This window comes from Oculina patagonica, chromosome 13 (assembly GCF_052425735.1).
Source record: "Oculina patagonica isolate OP01 chromosome 13, crgOcupat, whole genome shotgun sequence".
In the NCBI taxonomy this organism is placed as follows: domain Eukaryota; kingdom Metazoa; phylum Cnidaria; class Anthozoa; order Scleractinia; family Oculinidae; genus Oculina; species Oculina patagonica.
Window position 1 is genome coordinate 32677362 of NC_135770.1, and position 17034 is coordinate 32694395.

At 38.9% G+C, this 17034-nt stretch overlaps 1 protein-coding gene across 2 annotated transcripts; it reads left to right on the plus strand.

The window, feature by feature from the left end:
• The first annotated feature begins 1671 nt into the window (after positions 1 to 1671).
• LOC144635189 (polypeptide N-acetylgalactosaminyltransferase 2-like) lies at positions 1672 to 16550 on the plus strand. 2 transcript variants are annotated; one of them, XR_013567333.1, is made up of 16 exons: positions 1672 to 1839; positions 3309 to 3478; positions 6033 to 6131; positions 6424 to 6491; positions 7404 to 7469; positions 7868 to 7989; positions 8644 to 8731; positions 9270 to 9357; positions 9936 to 10039; positions 10462 to 10588; positions 11601 to 11693; positions 12084 to 12167; positions 12737 to 12863; positions 14299 to 14418; positions 15192 to 15668; positions 15707 to 16550. XR_013567333.1 is itself a non-coding variant. In XM_078494269.1 (15 exons), the coding sequence occupies exons 1-15, from the start codon at positions 1729 to 1731 to the stop codon at positions 15348 to 15350; spliced, it is 1626 nt and encodes a 541-aa protein (XP_078350395.1). In that variant the 5' UTR covers positions 1672 to 1728; the 3' UTR covers positions 15351 to 16550. The 2 variants fall into 2 exon arrangements, 1 of the variants encoding a protein (XP_078350395.1); XM_078494269.1 differs by having other exon boundaries at positions 15192 to 16550.
• Positions 16551 to 17034: the final 484 nt, after the last annotated feature.

The window sequence follows — 17034 nt, forward strand, 5'->3', positions numbered from 1 at the left end:
AGTGAATAGTGCTTTTTACGCGCGCTGATTGGTTACCTCGGGGGTGATTAGCAAAGTATATACTATTCACCTCTGAGCTGCTAAAGAGAAACAAACTGCCTTCGCGCGTCGCTTTGTTTACCGAAAGTGATGTTTTAGTCCGCTAGTTATTTAACGTGTGTGGTATATACTAAAACAATTATTCGCCTCAGTATCGGTGACGGTAAATATTCACCACTATAGAACCTTTGCATAAATGGCGTCTGCATTTGAATAACAATACAGATACATCCTAAGCCTCACGTTCGCGTAAAAAATCCTTTGTTAAAAAAACATCCACACGAGGCTATTCAAATGTAGACGCCATTTTTGCAAAGGGTCTATTCGCCTCCACTTTGATGAATAATTGTTAAATATACATCTTGACTGAGTCTAAAAAAGGATTTTCTACATAAACGTGAGTCACTAACGTTCCTGTAAAAAAAATCATTTTTTTCTGAAAACACCAACACGAGGCTTAGGATGTACATAGTAATTGTTGGTATGTTAAGGAAATTTTATTTGTGACTATCGATTGGTCATCGATTGACCGATGTCAATCGATATCAATTAACTAACCATCATCGATTTATTCCTCGCGAAGCGAGGCCGAAGGCCGAGCGTAGCGGCGTGTATAATTTTGTCCCTCAAAGGGCTCAGGCGGGATGAAATCTCGTGTGGAGTTTACGGTCATATATATATATATTTGTGAGCTTGGTGTCTGGCGGAAATGACGTCACGGCCGTGTAAGGCGTCGAACTTGAAATCAGATCTTCGGGACTGAGGGCGGGAGTTCGAATCCGGCTAGGGTTTTTTTTTTTTTTTTTTACTATTATTTTTTTTTTGTGGGTTCGAATCCTGAGCCTTTCATTTTTATCGTTTTTCTTTTCGGATTAAAATAACACTGATTTGCACATAATACTCCCTCAACGCCTATTCAGGCTATAAACTGCTGGGTCTGTAATCGTGCAGTTCGTTGTTGTTCAGTTTCTGTTTGTATTCTGTCTGCTGTATTTTGTCGAAGTCTCTGTAATCGTGCAGTTCGTTGTTGTTCAGTTTCTGTTTGTATTCTGTCCGCGGTATTTTGTCGAAGTCTCCGTAATCGTGCAGTTCGTTGTTGTTCAGTTTCTGTTTGTATTCTGTCCGCGGTATTTTGTCGAAGTCTCTGTAATCGTGCAGTTCGTTGTTGTTCAGTTTCTGTTTGTATTCTGTCCGCGGTATTTTGTCGAAGTCTCTGTAATCGTGCAGTTCGTTGTTGTTCAGTTTCTGTTTGTATTCTGTCTGCTGTATTTTGTCGAAGTCTCTGTAATCGTGCAGTTCGTTGTTGTTCAGTTTCTGTTTGTATTCTGTCTGCTGTATTTTTCGAAGTCTCTGTAATCGTGCAGTTCGTTGTTGTTCAGTTTCTGTTTGTATTCTGTCTGCTGTATTTTGTCCGTTACTAGGCAACAATAACTCAGAGCTTCGCGAGGCCCTGCGAGTCACGTATTACTAGTATCGATTAATTGATTGATTTCCGATCATCGATTTTCATCTCTTGGTCAGGCCGAGAGTTGTCTGCACGTACTGCGGACCCCTACGCTTTTACCGAGCTCAGCCTGGAGCTCACGGTATGTTGGTTATAGATACCTGGTTACCAAGCATTTTATGCTGAAAACCACATGCACGCAAATGTAAATAGCATTCACCAAAGAATTAATTCCGTGTAACACCATGATCCTCAGAAAAAGGAGAGTTTTTATCGTTCTTATGATAGTGATATGGCTTCTAGGAATATTGTATTTTACGTCAGATTCGGGACTTCTACGCAGCGATCCGCCAAAGGTAAGACTAGACGGCGTTTATTTTGGCTAATGTGTATGATAAGCTACAGCCCGGCGAAAAGCAAGGTCATTTAACCTATTTGTCAAGTCATCTAGACGTCTAAATTGCTCTTAGATTACAGGGAAAATGTGCAAGTGTCGTTAAGTGAATAAGCAATTGATAAGACAATGAGTTTCCTCGCAACTTCTCCAGCGTGTCAAAGATTTTCATTGTATTTTGTTAAATTCTTTATAGTTGCGCTGCTGGAAGGCGGATAGAATGCAATAAATAATTGACTATTTTTCGGAAGATTTTATTCCCAATTTTACTCCTTCGTTAGCCGTTTGTAGCTTTACATATATTTAAAAAGCATAAGAGATGTTTCTTTCAATATTACAAATCTGACTGGGAAATTAAATGTCATTTTGTGTTTATATGAGGTAATTATAATCCGATCGACAATTTCTAAGATTTGTAAGAGCTTTAATTTATGGAGTGCTGTACATTTTCGCAAACCACAAAACGCGAAATCATGCCAACAGATGCCACATAATTAATAAGAAATTACATTTTTGACTGGTATATGTACTTTTTTGACACTGTCTTTGGCCTAAGAATTGAATACATGATAATCCTGTGGCGGCAGATATCTGCTGCAGTATAAAAATGTTGCCACGTACATTTGTACTGCATTCGGCTTAATTTGAATACCATCATATGCCTAACTATTGGACATGCTTCCATCAAAATATTATTTAAGACATGAAGCATTAATGAGGCTTTATTTTTGTCCACTTCCACAGCAGTAAACAAACAAAATCTTTAGTTAGCAAAATGCTCAATATTTATTATTATAATTATCCCAATAATTTATTGGGAATTTTCCCTATTAACTTTTAATTTACAATTTCCATAATAAGCTTAATGAATTACTAAAATTGACATGTTACTACGAATTCCCACAAACAGAAGATTTCTCGTTCTTTTAACTCTTTTAGATAACTTTATTCATGTCAAATACTGTAAGTATTTCTTTAAGCCCTTTGTCTCTTATACAATCTTTTATAAGATAAGCATCCTGTCTCCAATAACTGTCTTTCCTTGAACGTTCAAAATGCAATAGAAATGTAAGCACCCCGGGCACTAAAATTGAATCCTAACAGTACTTCATTTGGATAAAGTAAACTGATGTAGCAAATGCTTATTGACTACCGTCCATGCTCTTTGAAAGAGTGGGTCCAAAATTACCTGTAATTAATCTTATGTGACGCTCTGGAAAATATCCATACCCACCCCACATAAGGTCATCAGAAATTCTGAGGGGATGGGGGGTCTCAAATGCAAACATTTTTAAAGGAAAGTATGAAGCTAAAGTGCAATTTCTGGAGGGGTGGAGAGGTGGGTTAAAACCAAGAAACCTTTCGTGGTGGAGATATAGAAAAGTATATTTTTTTGCAACATTACAATTTTAGTGTTTATCTTGTTGTTAGTATGTTCATGAAGAGGAAGGAGTAAGTAGACCACCGTTTAGTGCAGAAGCTTACCTGAAGGGGGGAGCACTAAAAGAAGGGGAAGATAAATACAACAGGAATCAATTTAATCAAGAAGCTAGCGATGCAATTGGAGGAGATAGGAGTGTTCCAGATACTAGACACTCACAGTAAGTTGAAATATAACCATGAACAGCAATTAAACAAACATATTACTATATTTAGAGAGGAAGCCACATCAGCGCTAGCTGGTTTTCATGCGGGTCCTCTGTCCAGGTCGAATTGGAATTTGGAAGTGTTGGTTTTTCAGGACGGAGGAAAACCGGAGATCCCGGAGAAAAACCCTCGGAGCAAGGCGAGAACCAACAACAAACTCAACCCACATATGGCACCGGGCCGGAATCGAACCCGGGCCACATTGTTGGGAGGCGAGCGCTCTCACCACTGCGCCATCCCTGCTCCCTGATTATTATTATTACCAGTATATAAAGTACATTTAAGCAAAAGTACCCAAGATTGCTTTATCACCAATTTTTGCTTGTTTCATATTGCTTTTGCTCCATAAATTGGATTTCAATGGAAAAAAAAGTACAATTTGAAGAAAATTATTCTTTTCAATTAACCCTTTCAGGGCCAAATTTCTTTAAAAACAGGGTTTTTTTTAAAAAAAAAACACTTTTCCACAATGCAGCAAAATTTTGATGAAGATTCCATGGAAAAAAATTGTACTTTGGCACATGCGCATTTTTAGCCAAAATTTGGACTTCTTTTTTTTCGAAATCGTTTCCATTTTTTTTTGGTCCTTTTCTTTTCGTTTTTCTGGGCTTTGTTATTTCCACTCCTTTCTTCTGTATCTGTCCTTCCTTTAGACCAAAAAAGTTTTGATAATTGGTAAACCCTGAAAAGAGGACCTCAATCTATTACAGGTGTTCTGGCCTGTTTAAGCACCAATTTTGCACCAAAAAGTGATTGACTTTTTCTCGATTAGCTCTGTCAAGATGCGACCGATACACAAAATGAATAGTTTTGTGAAAAGATCAAACCTAGCTCTGTCAAATGCTTATCACCAAAATCTGCTGACTATCAAATTGATTGGTGGTTTATTGACTGCTCCTCCAAATGTTGACAAAAGTCAACTTTGGCAGTTACCGTAAAAACCCGCAGATAAGCCGCACCTTTTTTCCAAAAATTTTCGCTCGAAAGCGGGGGTGCGGCTTATCTGCGGAAACATTCGGAAAAGGTGCCGTAAATTTTCGTTAACTGATGCTAATTTATGGAAAATTATGTAAATAAATATAACATAAAACTACAAGAGAGTACCGGTCATTGCTTTTGCAAGTTTGACAGCTCCTATACTGTTTGCAGTGTCGACAATGGCCTATAACTTTAACAGTAATATTGATACTTTTACGAGCGAGAAAATACCACGAGTATTCATGAGTAAGATGGCATTGATGGCCAATTGTTTCTTTCTCATTTTGCACTTTGATGGAAAATTTGTCGAACTGATTACGAAACTCTCGTTATGCAACAAGTTTATCTCCAATAGATGGCTCCCAAATCTCTTTAATTTGTCAATATGATAGCCACGAAACCCGAATGCCTCCATCGCCATCTTGTTTTGCTTTACGTTCTTGCCCTAGTCCCATATTTGCGTCCGATCAAATGCCTGGTTACTAAGCTACGAACGTTCTGCAAACGCAAGTTCTTGTTGTTGTGACACAAAAAACTATGGAAAAATTGCCTTGAATGAAGAAATACCTGTCAACAAATGCCAGAAAAAGATCACCCATAATATGTCAAAGTTGGTTTTCATTACATGTATATTAAAGAGCTCAAATTGTGGGTAAGACTGAAGTATTTTCTGTTTCAAAGTTCATTGAGTTTACGTTCGATGAAGAAAACTTCCTAAAGACTCAACTTTGGATTTTTGACTCGACTTTGGATTTTCTTTGATTTACTTTCAAAAAACTTTTTTTCCAACATTTGAGTTGTTAAACTCGGGGTGCGGCTTATCTGCGGGTGCGGCTTATACGCGGGTGTTTACGGTAATTATTTGTTTATTAAATTGATTTTATTTATTTATTTATTTAAATTTTTTTTTTTTGATCTCACATGTAAGACACATTTTAATAATAAGCTACACAGGATTTCAATAGAAAAAGGTGGACTAAAGACATCCTTAAGACCTATTCAGACATGGTACAGTGTACATTTTTGCAACATCCAAAAATGGTGTTAGTACTGAACAACTTCCTCATACAGTCAACTCTCGCCTTGCGGACACTCGCTATTACGGACAAAATCCAGATCCCCGGCGAAAGAGGTTTGACTGGAAATGACTCCCGCTAATACGGACTCTCGCTATAACGGACACTAATCGACGACCCGAGCGTGTCCGCTATAACGAGAGTTGACTGTATACGGTAACATCATCATATAACATTGTCTGATGCTCTATGTCATAGAGTTTAAAAACACCTTTCAAACTCCTACAGACAATAGTTTTTGTGCCATACATGACACTATATGGTAAGCAAGATGTAGGTTTGAAACATATTTGTTCCAAAGCCTTGTTGCATGTGAAAAAGTTTTTATCTATTTCTAAATCAGTATCAACCTTTGGAAGCCTTTGTAACAGGCTGTTACAAATATTTCTAAATTTAAGTGATTTCAAACAAGTACATGTATATAATTATGTGTTTTCTTATTTGTTGTCTTCAGGTGTCGGTATCAAGAGTACCCTAAAGATCTTCCTGCAACTTCTATTATAATAACATATCATAATGAGGGAAGGTCGACGCTTCTTAGAACTATTACAAGGTATTTTTTATTATATATTTGCTGTACAGTGATTCAGTTGACTGACTCAGTTGTTTTTCATCTTTGATCTTAAATTTAGCTACAGTAGATTAGGGATTTAGTATTAATTCTAATTATATGTAATTATATATTTAGTCTTTAATACTATGATTTTGTTAGAAAACAAAATTGTTGACCATACGGAACATACATGTACATGTGTAACATGAATTTAAAAAAAAATTAGAAGTTTACCTGTTTTTGTTATAAGACAAAATAAAAATATTTTAAATATTATTTTTCTTCTTTTCAGTATATTAAATAGGAGTCCTCCAAATCTAATCAATGAAATAATATTGGTAGATGATTTCAGTGACAATGGTAAGTCAACAGTTTTTTTTAGTGAGTTATAATATATACATGTAATAATTGATATAATTTGAATCAAAAACTGTATAATATGAGCCTCTCTGTGGGTACCCACTTTAAAGCAGATCTTCATTTGTATGACCCCTGTGTGAAAGTGTAGTCAGTGTACTGTAATTCAATCACAGCCAAATAAAATAATATATATCATACTCCAGCAACAAATTACATAAAATAACTGTTTAAATTTATAAAAAAGGAAACAGTTGCTGGAACAATAACAAGGAAATAAACTATTGTTTCAGTTGGATTTGTTGCCAATGTTGTTCTATCTATTTAGTGTTTGATGTTATTTATGACATTTCTTTTTTTCAAGTTTTCTTTTATATGAGCCCCAAGCTCGAAGCTTAAATCTTAATTTGCTTCAATCTTGAGATCTTTGTTTTTTTTGTGCTGTAATCGTTGCGTCTTCAATTTCTTCAGAAATACACCCATAGCACATGTACATTATGTTGTTCAACTTTACCCTTAGTAGACCATGTCCCAGAACAAACTTGAGGAAAATGCCAAATAGACTGTGCCCAGTGTAAAATTGAACCACAAACACTGTTTACTGACAGTCAAGTGGATTCTTCAGTGGTAGTAGCGACCAATCAACTATAACACTTAGTGCTCAGGAAGTTGTTACAAGGCAGCCACCTTACTTAACTTCATATGTAGAACGTTGTGATCTGATGGTGATGATGATGATGATGATGGCGATGATGATGATATACCGTTCCTGTCCAGCCTAGATGCTTCATTGATTTCATTCTTTATTTGGTTTTCCTCCAGATGACATTCATGATTTTACCTGGTACTTTGTTTATTGCTGTTTTATCTGTTGTTTTAAGTTATGTACACGTAGTGTATTATTGTTTCTTACAGCTGCTGATGGAGATCTCTTGCTTGGTCTTCCTAAAGTTAAAGTCCTTAGAAATGACAGGAGAGAAGGTACGTGTTTATACAATGTATTAATAATATGATACTTCTACTCTATCATGGCCATGTGGTGTCTACCAGGCGTGAGTGTGGGAAACACTGCATGTCATACAGTATATTTTGCATATTGAAGATGTGGCCACATTTTTTAAGCTTGTTTTATAAGAGTGTCACCTGCTTGCTCAGCTTTTGAGCAATTTTTCTGAGCAAATACAGTCATGACAAATACAGTCAAATACAGAATCCGAAGAGTAGGACTTGTTTAAATCTTTCCGCAATTTTTTTCTCAACTTTTTTCTGTGCACAAGTTTGTATGGTTATTGTCCAAAACCCTTCTCATCTTACAGACTTAAGTTTATAAAAATGGTCTGTGCCAAATCAGATTCATACATTTATTTTATCCTTCTTAGGTTTAATAAGATCCCGTGTGAAAGGAGCAAACTTTGCCACAAGTACAATATTAACATTTCTTGACAGTCACTGTGAGTGCAATGTTGGCTGGTTGGAGCCATTGTTACACAGGATAGTGCAGGTAGGAACCATCTGAACTGATCGTTATAATGCAGTGGCGTAAAGATAAATGTCTTCAAGATTGCTAGATAAGCAGTTAAGAGTATTTTTTACTCCCTCCCCCAGCGTTAATCAATTGATAGTCCAGTGTGCACACTAACCACCTGGCCCCCATGCCTCTCACCTTTTTGAGGGGGCACTGGGCCCTACAAGAAACCACAAAACTGAACAAAAAAATCAAAAACCACCAAAACCGCAATAAATTTCGACCAAAACCAAAAACCCTACACAAAAAATTCAAATTTCAAAAATCCTAACCTTACCCTATTGACACCTGAAGATTTTTTTAGAAAAATTTGTTCTTATACATTTTTGACATTTACAGTTACAAGCTAAATCATACTACTCAAACTTGCATTTTGAACAGAAAACCAAATAGGAAAAACCAAAAACCACATTGAATACCAAGTCTGAAAAACCGCTTGTTATTTTGCTGAAAACCAAAGGCCAAAAGAAGGAAAACCCACAAACCGCATAAGACACCAATTCCCCCTTCCTCTTACACATGTACTACCTGTACACCCTCTGAATAAGTTGCTTGTGCACGTTTTTACTTCATACATGTACATGTACTTATACAAAATGTAGTTCAGGTCGTCTAATATTCTGTTTTTAGGATAAAACAATAGTAGTGAGTCCAATTATTGATGTAATCAACATGGATGATTTCAATTACCTTGGAGCATCAGCAGACATAAAAGGAGGTGAGACATGTTCTGCACTTAAACTTGTGGCAAGCTAAATCTTGAATGCCCCTAGTCAAGTTAATGATCACCAAAGACAAAAGTCATGGCAAATGGAGCTGGCGAAAAACAAGAGAAATAAAAGAAATGAATGAATCATGTTTTTTTAATGTCTCAAGACTCAAGGGTAAAACTTTAAGGCCTAATTACAGCTTGGAATGCCTTCCCATATATCCTGTATTAGCCAATCCTTTGTAGCCTACAAAGTTAGTGGGATTTTGCTCATAAGTACTTTATTCAGTGAACATCACTGTTGGAGGAAAATTGCCTACATTATTACCATCGAACCTCTCCTTATGGACACTGCAATCTATAATACATGTAATACTATGGACACTCATTTGGTCAGAAAGAGAACAAAATCCTTATAAGAAGAGGTTCCCATTCTGTGCTCCCCATTCTCATGACTTTATGAACCTCATTAGAGGCTCTACTGCCAAAACACTCAAGCCAAGTGTCTGCAGTATAAATAATTTTTTTATTACATCTGTGTTGTTAGGATTTGATTGGAGTCTTCATTTTAAGTGGGACAGCTTAACACCAAAGGAAAAACAGGCCAGAAGGAGTAATCCTGTAGCACCAATAAGGTACGTGCACTGGGTAGTGGAGGGGACAGGGTGGGAAAAAACCCGGAAGAATGAGTGGGGGTACGGGTGGCAGGAAGAAGTTGAATAGAAATAGCATGAAGACGCAGGAAGCAGGAATAAAAGGTACAGGAAGCTTGCGGGAAATACAGTCTGTATTGATTTTTAGGACCATCTTTCAGCCACGGGCATTATTCTCCAATATACCAGCTGCCTATTACAGCAAGGCGCCCAAATGTGTGACCACTTTTAATTTATTGACATTCTTTCGTGCAGATTTAATCCAATCAAAAGCCGTGGATAGCTTGCAGTTGACTTCTGATTGATTAAATCTGCACGAAAGAATGTGAATAAATTAAAAGTGGTCACACATTTAAGGGCCTTGCTGTAAAAGGGATTTATATACTAAATAACATTCACCAACATCATGGATATTAATGCCAATTACGTAGTCATGATACATGTTTGAACATGAAAAATGAATTTCTCAATGCATCTCAATGCAAGAGATCGAGTCAATACATCATTAAAGATCGGCTTTTATGAATTGAGGAAAGTTATATATTTATTGTGTTTCCCAGGACACCCATGATAGCTGGAGGTTTATTTGTGGTGGAGAAGGCCTGGTTCGAAACGCTAGGGCAGTATGACGTCATGATGGACATTTGGGGTGGCGAGAACTTTGGTATGTGTGCTTACTGTTAGTATGCTGAAGATAACACAAAAGTCCTGATTTAATCGTTATGAATTTTAAAATATACCGATTCTTATGGGCTCGTGCTAATATAAAGCCACAGTGGAAAAGTACATTAAACTTTTAAAGGGTTAAATGCTGTAAACGTTTGAATGAATGTGATTCAGCGTTGAAGTTACTGAAAAAAAGCTCTGATTACAACAACACAGCTTTTGTGACTGTTTTGGGATATTGTTCAAGGCTCGTCATTTCGTGGCTTGAAGTTTTGTATTGTGCGAAAAATTACCATTCGTCTTTCTGTTGATTGTTCGGTTGGTTACTAGTATAGCTATTGTCTAGAAGCCGAGGGCCTGTCTAATGTTGAAAGAGCATGTTCTCGCCCTTTAATGTGATCCGATTTCGTTTTTTAACAGAAATCTCCTTCAGGACGTGGCAATGTGGCGGCAGCATGGAGATCATTCCTTGTTCAAGGGTCGGTCACGTGTTTAGAAAAAGACATCCTTACTCATTTCCAGATGGAAACGCCAATACTTACATGAAGTACGTTGTGAAGTTGTCTGTCACAATTGATTTTTAATTCAGTTATCTTGATTAGATTAGAGACCTTCTTCTGTGTTCCCTTGTGGCACAAGGTATTGCCAATTTACTCGGGCAACCTGCAAGAAGCATTTCCTTTAGAAAAGAATAATTTTGTCTCATGCTTGGTAGTGTATACAATGTACATCCCGCGCTACAAGGACAGTCTGAAAGTCTCCCTAAAAGACTTTAACATCAGCACTGAGTCCTGGGAGTCTCTTGCCTCCGACAGACCCTCCTGGCGCCAATGCATCACAAAAGGAGCCCAGGCAGCAGAGAAACGCAGGTCCCGTCAAGCCGAGGAGAAGCGAGCAGCACGCAAGGGAAGAGCCGTCAGCACAAACAGAACAGCCCCTACCCACTTCTGCTCCACATGTGGGAGAGGCTTCCTTGCCCAGATTGGCCTTATCAGCCATCTGCGGACTCACCAAAGAATCTAGATGTCTCATGGTCATCTTCGAATACGAAGGACGAACAACAACAACACATCCCGTTTTACATAGCACAGTGAAACAGTCTAAGATGGAGTCTAATAGGACAGACCCTCTTTACGCACTTTCTGGCATTCAATTCCATCAAACTGATGACATAATTCTTCAGAGATCCGTGTAGCGTCTCTCATTGGTTGTCGTGTAATTTTCGCGCGCGACTAACAACTAAACCGAGGCTTCACGGATCGCTGAAGAGTCGAATTTCAGGGTCACTTGAGCGAGGGAGAGGAGGGAGGGACAATTGAGCGTGCGAACATAAAAGTCTGTTTTCTTATAGACTTACTCAAAGCCCTTCGCTTCTGGTTTCCTCTTTGGTAGTAAGTCTAGTTTTCTTTTGAAGCTAAAAGGGAATAACTACTTATCATTCTGCACGGGATTCTATTTTCATAGCAGGTGTATACCTATTTCCAGTGCTGGATGTAATTATTATAAGCGAGGATCCATGGTATTGCATGTCTTCATGCAGGATTCCTTTGTTTATTTAGGAATACTCGTCGTACAGCTGAAGTATGGATGGACGAGTACAAAAGATTTTATTATGCTGCTCGACCCATGGCAAGGAGCGCTAACTACGGCAGGTGATTAAAATTTAAAGGAAATAAATGAGTATCGAGGATTTCATCTGATAAGCTGGAAGAATACTGAAACTCCTGTGATTGGACGATGAAACAGAAGCAGTTTTTTGATTGGACGAGACGATGGAAGCTCGTCTTTCATTGGAAGATAGAATACAGATGTAGAAGCTGTTCTTTGATTTGAGGGAAACGTGAATAGATAGTCTTTTTATTGGTTACAGCATGTTACTCCTGAACCAATCAAATCTGGTTTAAGTATTTAGTAATCTAGAAAAAACAGTCACATAATGTAAAAAATCCGCAGAGCTGACGTTAAGAGCGTTAGTCATTTATCAGAGAAATTGTTGCTTTTTATGATGGCGTTGTTTTAACTATATTTGTTTCGGTTTTCAGTATAAAGTCAAGAAAAGAGCTGCGGGAGCGCCTAAAGTGCAAGTCTTTCAAGTGGTATTTGGAGAACGTCTATCCAGACCTGCAGTATGTGTGACCCTTTTAGTAACATGCCTTCCAAGTTCTATATATTATGCTGCATTGCCTGTCTATTCCGATGATTGAAGGCTGGAAGTTTTTGGTTTCACCGGTCATATAGACGATGCTCGTATACTGTTGTATTATACGGAAGAAAGTGTTTTACTGGAAACTAAACCGCTCGCAGATTCCATACGCCACTACATCCGGGATCCGAGTTGCGTATTTTCCGTATGTCACACTTACGAGTGGCATATCGTTCATTGACGTCACGATTAGCGCCTTTTCTACTTTGTTGAATGAACTTGGTTTCTTGTGCCGTTTGTTGTCAGCAACAAGGATTTAGAATGTTTTCGATTTGGAGGTGATATTAATTTTGCCAGTGATGGTCCTCGCAGATCTCTCAGACTTATTTTGAACTTCTCAGTGAAATTCGATTCGAAAAATTCCATAGTAAAGACGTAGTTTTGTTTTGAGATACCCCCACCGCCTCCCTCTAATTTGTTGAAACATTTGAAAATTGGACAGTTGTAGCTTTTCCCATTCTATTGTCTTGATTCTTCCTATTTTGATTGTAGAGTGCCCGAGTCTCAAGATGTATCATTTGGTGAACTAAAGCAGGGGAAGAAGTGTCTGGATACACTTGGTAGCCAGGCCGGTGGTTCTGTCGGCCTGTTTGATTGTCACGGACAGGCAGGAAATCAGGTACAGTGTATGGGGTTACTACAGTACCGCTCAAATGTAAGTTACCACCGTCTCGCGAGAAACGAGACGCGTCTCTCGAGACGCGTCTCGTTTCTCTCGAGACGAGTCTCGTTTCTCGCGAGTGTACTGCAAGTACCAAAGTTTCGCCTACTGTTGCATTTGTTTAACTGTCAAGTGAGACTTCACCGACATTACCTTTTTGTGTGGATAAAGCAGGATAAAATTTCGCGCGTGAATCGGTGGCGGCACGCTTGTCTTTACATGTTTATAGTTTTTACTTCTTCATGGCTATAACTTCGTCGTGTACTTAACTAGAAAGTATTTTTCTCTAACCTAAATGATCTATACATGGATACATGTAATTACAGCAAAAACGTCTTGACTGGGTGCAACAACTCAAAAACGTATTTCCAAGCGAAACTGAATATTTGTTTTCGCCGATCAATCGATCGGCGGCGCTCGCTCCGAGCGCTTAACATTTGTCTGAATCGTTGGCGGCACGCACGTCTTGAAATGTTTTAAAGATCTGTCGAATGACTCATTCGTGTGTTAAACATGGCGCAGGAGGTAAAAGTGTTCAGTTTGGCGTGACAGTAACGCTGTGTAGCGTGACAGTTCAGAAATGCTTTGACTCTTGTGGTCAGGTGGTAGCATGGCAGATATTATTTGAAATACTGGGTAACAAAATCAATCTAGCGCCCTTATGGCTTAAAAAGCGTACACAATACAACCTTGGATTAACAAATTCGCACGGTTCCGAAAATTTGGATCGTTGTTAAAGCCAATATTCAGCATAATTTATGTTCACTGCAATTTCCAGAACGCAGCATAAGCTGATCTAAAGAGCATGTGGCTGTGAGGTCATCCCATTCTATTAATTACTATGAACTGTGAACTTTATTGTACCCTTATGTTCCTTTCTAGCATGGCTAATATAGTCACCCCTTTTGTATCTGTACAAACTAGCCAATGGTCTGAGAACTCTCCTGTCCTATTTTACTTACCATGTCTTTAGTTGTTGCACAAAACTACAGTACCCCCTGCCTTACGATTGTTTTCTTTCCCAATTACCACGTTTGACGTTATTTAATTTGAGCATTATGTACATCACATACAGTCAAACTTTTTTTTACCAAAGGAGTAGAGCTGATTGTCCGTGTTATAGAGGTGATGTTATATAAATTCTAGTTTCTGTGAGACCAAGTGAACTCTGCGTATGGAGGAATCCGTTAGGTAGTTGGTAAATCCTCTGCCCTAAACTGGCGGCTGGATGTTGTCCTTCAGTCGAAATTTAGAGAAGATAACGTTAAAGCGTCCTAAAATCGTACACTAAAAATCCTAGCTTTCGTCGATCCACGGCATCATCAGTGATTCAGGGATAGAAAAAATGAAAATCCCGTCCACGTCTCTAAACGGTCCTTATTTTTTCCACCAGGAATGGGCTCTCACGAAAACCAACTTAGTTCGCCATCATGACATGTGTTTGGCGTTGAAAGACCCCGCTCCAGGGAAGCCAGTAGCTATAGAGGGATGTCGAGATGGAGACGACAAACAGGTTGGTATCCCTGTGACAGTGAAGTTTCTGACCACAGGACTCCGTGAAGATGCACAGCTACGTTTTAATTATCCCCAGCATTATAACATTAACGTGTGATACCTTAATCCAAAGGAACACGGGTGATTGTTTATGATGCTTGTCTATCGCAGATAAGCGTCCAGGATTTTTGTCACCTAGCCCTTTGTCGTTTCCTATAAAACTGAGTAGAGAGAGGCACTATGAGATAAAAGTGTCTTGTCCAAGAACGCAACACAGTGACCCCGTCCAGGGCTCGAACCCCGGACCTCCCGGTGCGGGGTCCAACGCACTTGCCATTAGCCCACCGCATATCACACAATAGGGACCTTCAGATCAGAGTACGAGTTCGAGATTGAGTAAGGCTACGACTTTTCAAACCTAGTGGTTATTCTTTTGGCTATCACATTTCACATCAATCTTGTACCGAAAGTCAGGCTCCCTTTCGGCTGGTCAGCAACATGGAGGATTGAGGGCTCTGAGAGCTTAATTGGATTGCAATTCGAAAGTCGTACTCGATCCCGTTCTCGTACTCCGATCTGAAGGTCCCTTATAACTTAATTGGCGCATCAGTGAACCACGCAACCGTGCGCAAGTATGTCAGGTTTACAAGGCTGTAAACAAGCTCTTAGGCCTGCGATATGGGGAGGCGGGAAGGGGGAGTCCTCGACCCCCCGCCCCTGTATCCCTCCCCACTAGGGAGCCTGTTGACATAACAGACTAACCTTTATACTGTATGTTTATGCGTTTGACAGCTGTGGGAGCACACCCCTCAACGCACGTTACGTCACAAGCAGTCGGGACTGTGCCTTGATAGCAAAGACGTCAAGAGCGGACAACACGTGACTATTGACAACTGTGAGAGCAATAAGTACTCCCAAATATGGCAATTCTCACTGAACATGAATAATTAGAGCTAATTTATTCATACGAAGAACATTTTTAGGAGAAAAGAAGTAGACAATATTGAATATTTTGTAAAAAAAAAAGGCCGTTTGATAATTTTATATAGCAAATGGTCTGCTACTTTGAAACCATTGTAAAAACATGTGATATACAAATAGAAAAATTGGTAAGGAATTCCGGGGCTGTAACTAACCCCTTTTCTGGAAAAACTCGATCTCGCGCACTTTAAGGTGAGGACACACTAGGCGATAAGTCGCTGCAACATGTCGTGGGGACACGGTGCTGCAACACTTTGTCGCTGCGATCAGTCGCACGAATTCAAACCAGTTTGAATTCGTGCGACTGTTCGCACGAGCGAAAGCAGCGTTGTCGCAGCTTGTGCACACTTCTGCGACAAGTCGCGGCGGCAAAATATAAATTAACCAGTGAGAGAGCGTCATGTATTTTCGCCATATTGAATTGGAAAACTAGTTCGCTTAGTAGTCTTGTCAGTTTAGTGTTTTCGTTATTTATAAGAAAGCCAGTAAGATCTTTTTTTTTATGTAGACTAGATTTTAAAAAAAAATTGTATATGAGAGGGGTGGTATAAGTAGTTAATAGCGACATTTCAAGCACCACGTTTTTGTGCGAGTACCGCAAGCCTCAAGAAGTCACGTGACTTTGGTCTTCCCTTCGTGTTTGTCGTCTGCGGTTCACGTTAGAGACTGTTAGGCTTATTTTTATTCAAGTTCCAACCCATGCACCACATGGCTAATATGATAATATGACAATATGGAAAGGACAGATAAGAAAGAACCAAACAAACAAACAAGGAAATAAGAGAGAGATCTGGAGAAGAGTGAGCCCGCTCTCCCTAGTCCCCCATCTTCTTTCTGTCCTCGATACAAGAGTCTAAAGGTGGATTTCCACTGACGCGTAAATTTTTACGTGCGTAAAAAATTTAGAGACATTGTATGAAAGACTTGCGTACACGTTAATGCAAGTCGTTCATACATTGTCTCTAAATGTTTTTACGAACGTAAAAAATTACGCGTCAGTGGAAATCCACCTTAAGTCGGACAAAGGGCAAATAGCTGTGAAATTTCGAATGTTGTTAATGATTTGCCAAACCCTCTAGAATCTGTGCTTTACTTTTGTTAGAAAGAAATGAATAGTTCAAATAATGTTTGTAAACGTAGAAGATATTTTAATAAAAATTATGTCTTGAAGAGTGTCGTTAATCGTAACAATGTAATAGCGTGACGAGCTGAAAGTGTGACATTCCAGAATCGAACTCGAATAGCACACAGGTCATTGCATTTTTCAGTCGCCGGATTCAAACATGAAAGAAGTTACTGGTAAACTTGTAAATTTTTGTGACCCCAAATAATACCCGAAGGTTTTTACATGGTCTGACTGGTCAGTACTGTCGTGAAAAATGAACTCACTTTCCCGAGAGCGTTTAGGCTGAAGCGGAAGATTGAGGGGCGGAAGTCTAGCCTCTTGTGCAGACGCTTTGGCTCGTCACGCAATCGTTCCTCCTCAACGTAACGCGCCAAAAGAACTTCTACGTAGTAGGCAAGCGGAAGTGAAACTTCTGGGTTTTTTTGTTTGCGTGACTATCGCAAGTCAGGTGTTACACCTTATGACCAAGAAACATCATGGATATTTTTAGAATGACCTGTATTTCAAAATGACATTGGATGGCATTGA

What these genes read in the sequence shown, in the direction of transcription:
- LOC144635189 (XM_078494269.1), top strand. Translation starts at nt 1,729, where the DNA reads ATGATCCTCAGAAAAAGGAGAGTTTTTATCGTTCTTATGATAGTGATA. An exon ending in AACGCCAATACTTACATGAA is followed by an intron (nt 10,589 to 11,600) that starts GTACGTTGTGAA and finishes TTGTTTATTTAG; the next exon opens with GAATACTCGTCGTACAGCTG. An exon ending in AGGAGCGCTAACTACGGCAG is followed by an intron (nt 11,694 to 12,083) that starts GTGATTAAAATT and finishes TTCGGTTTTCAG; the next exon opens with TATAAAGTCAAGAAAAGAGC.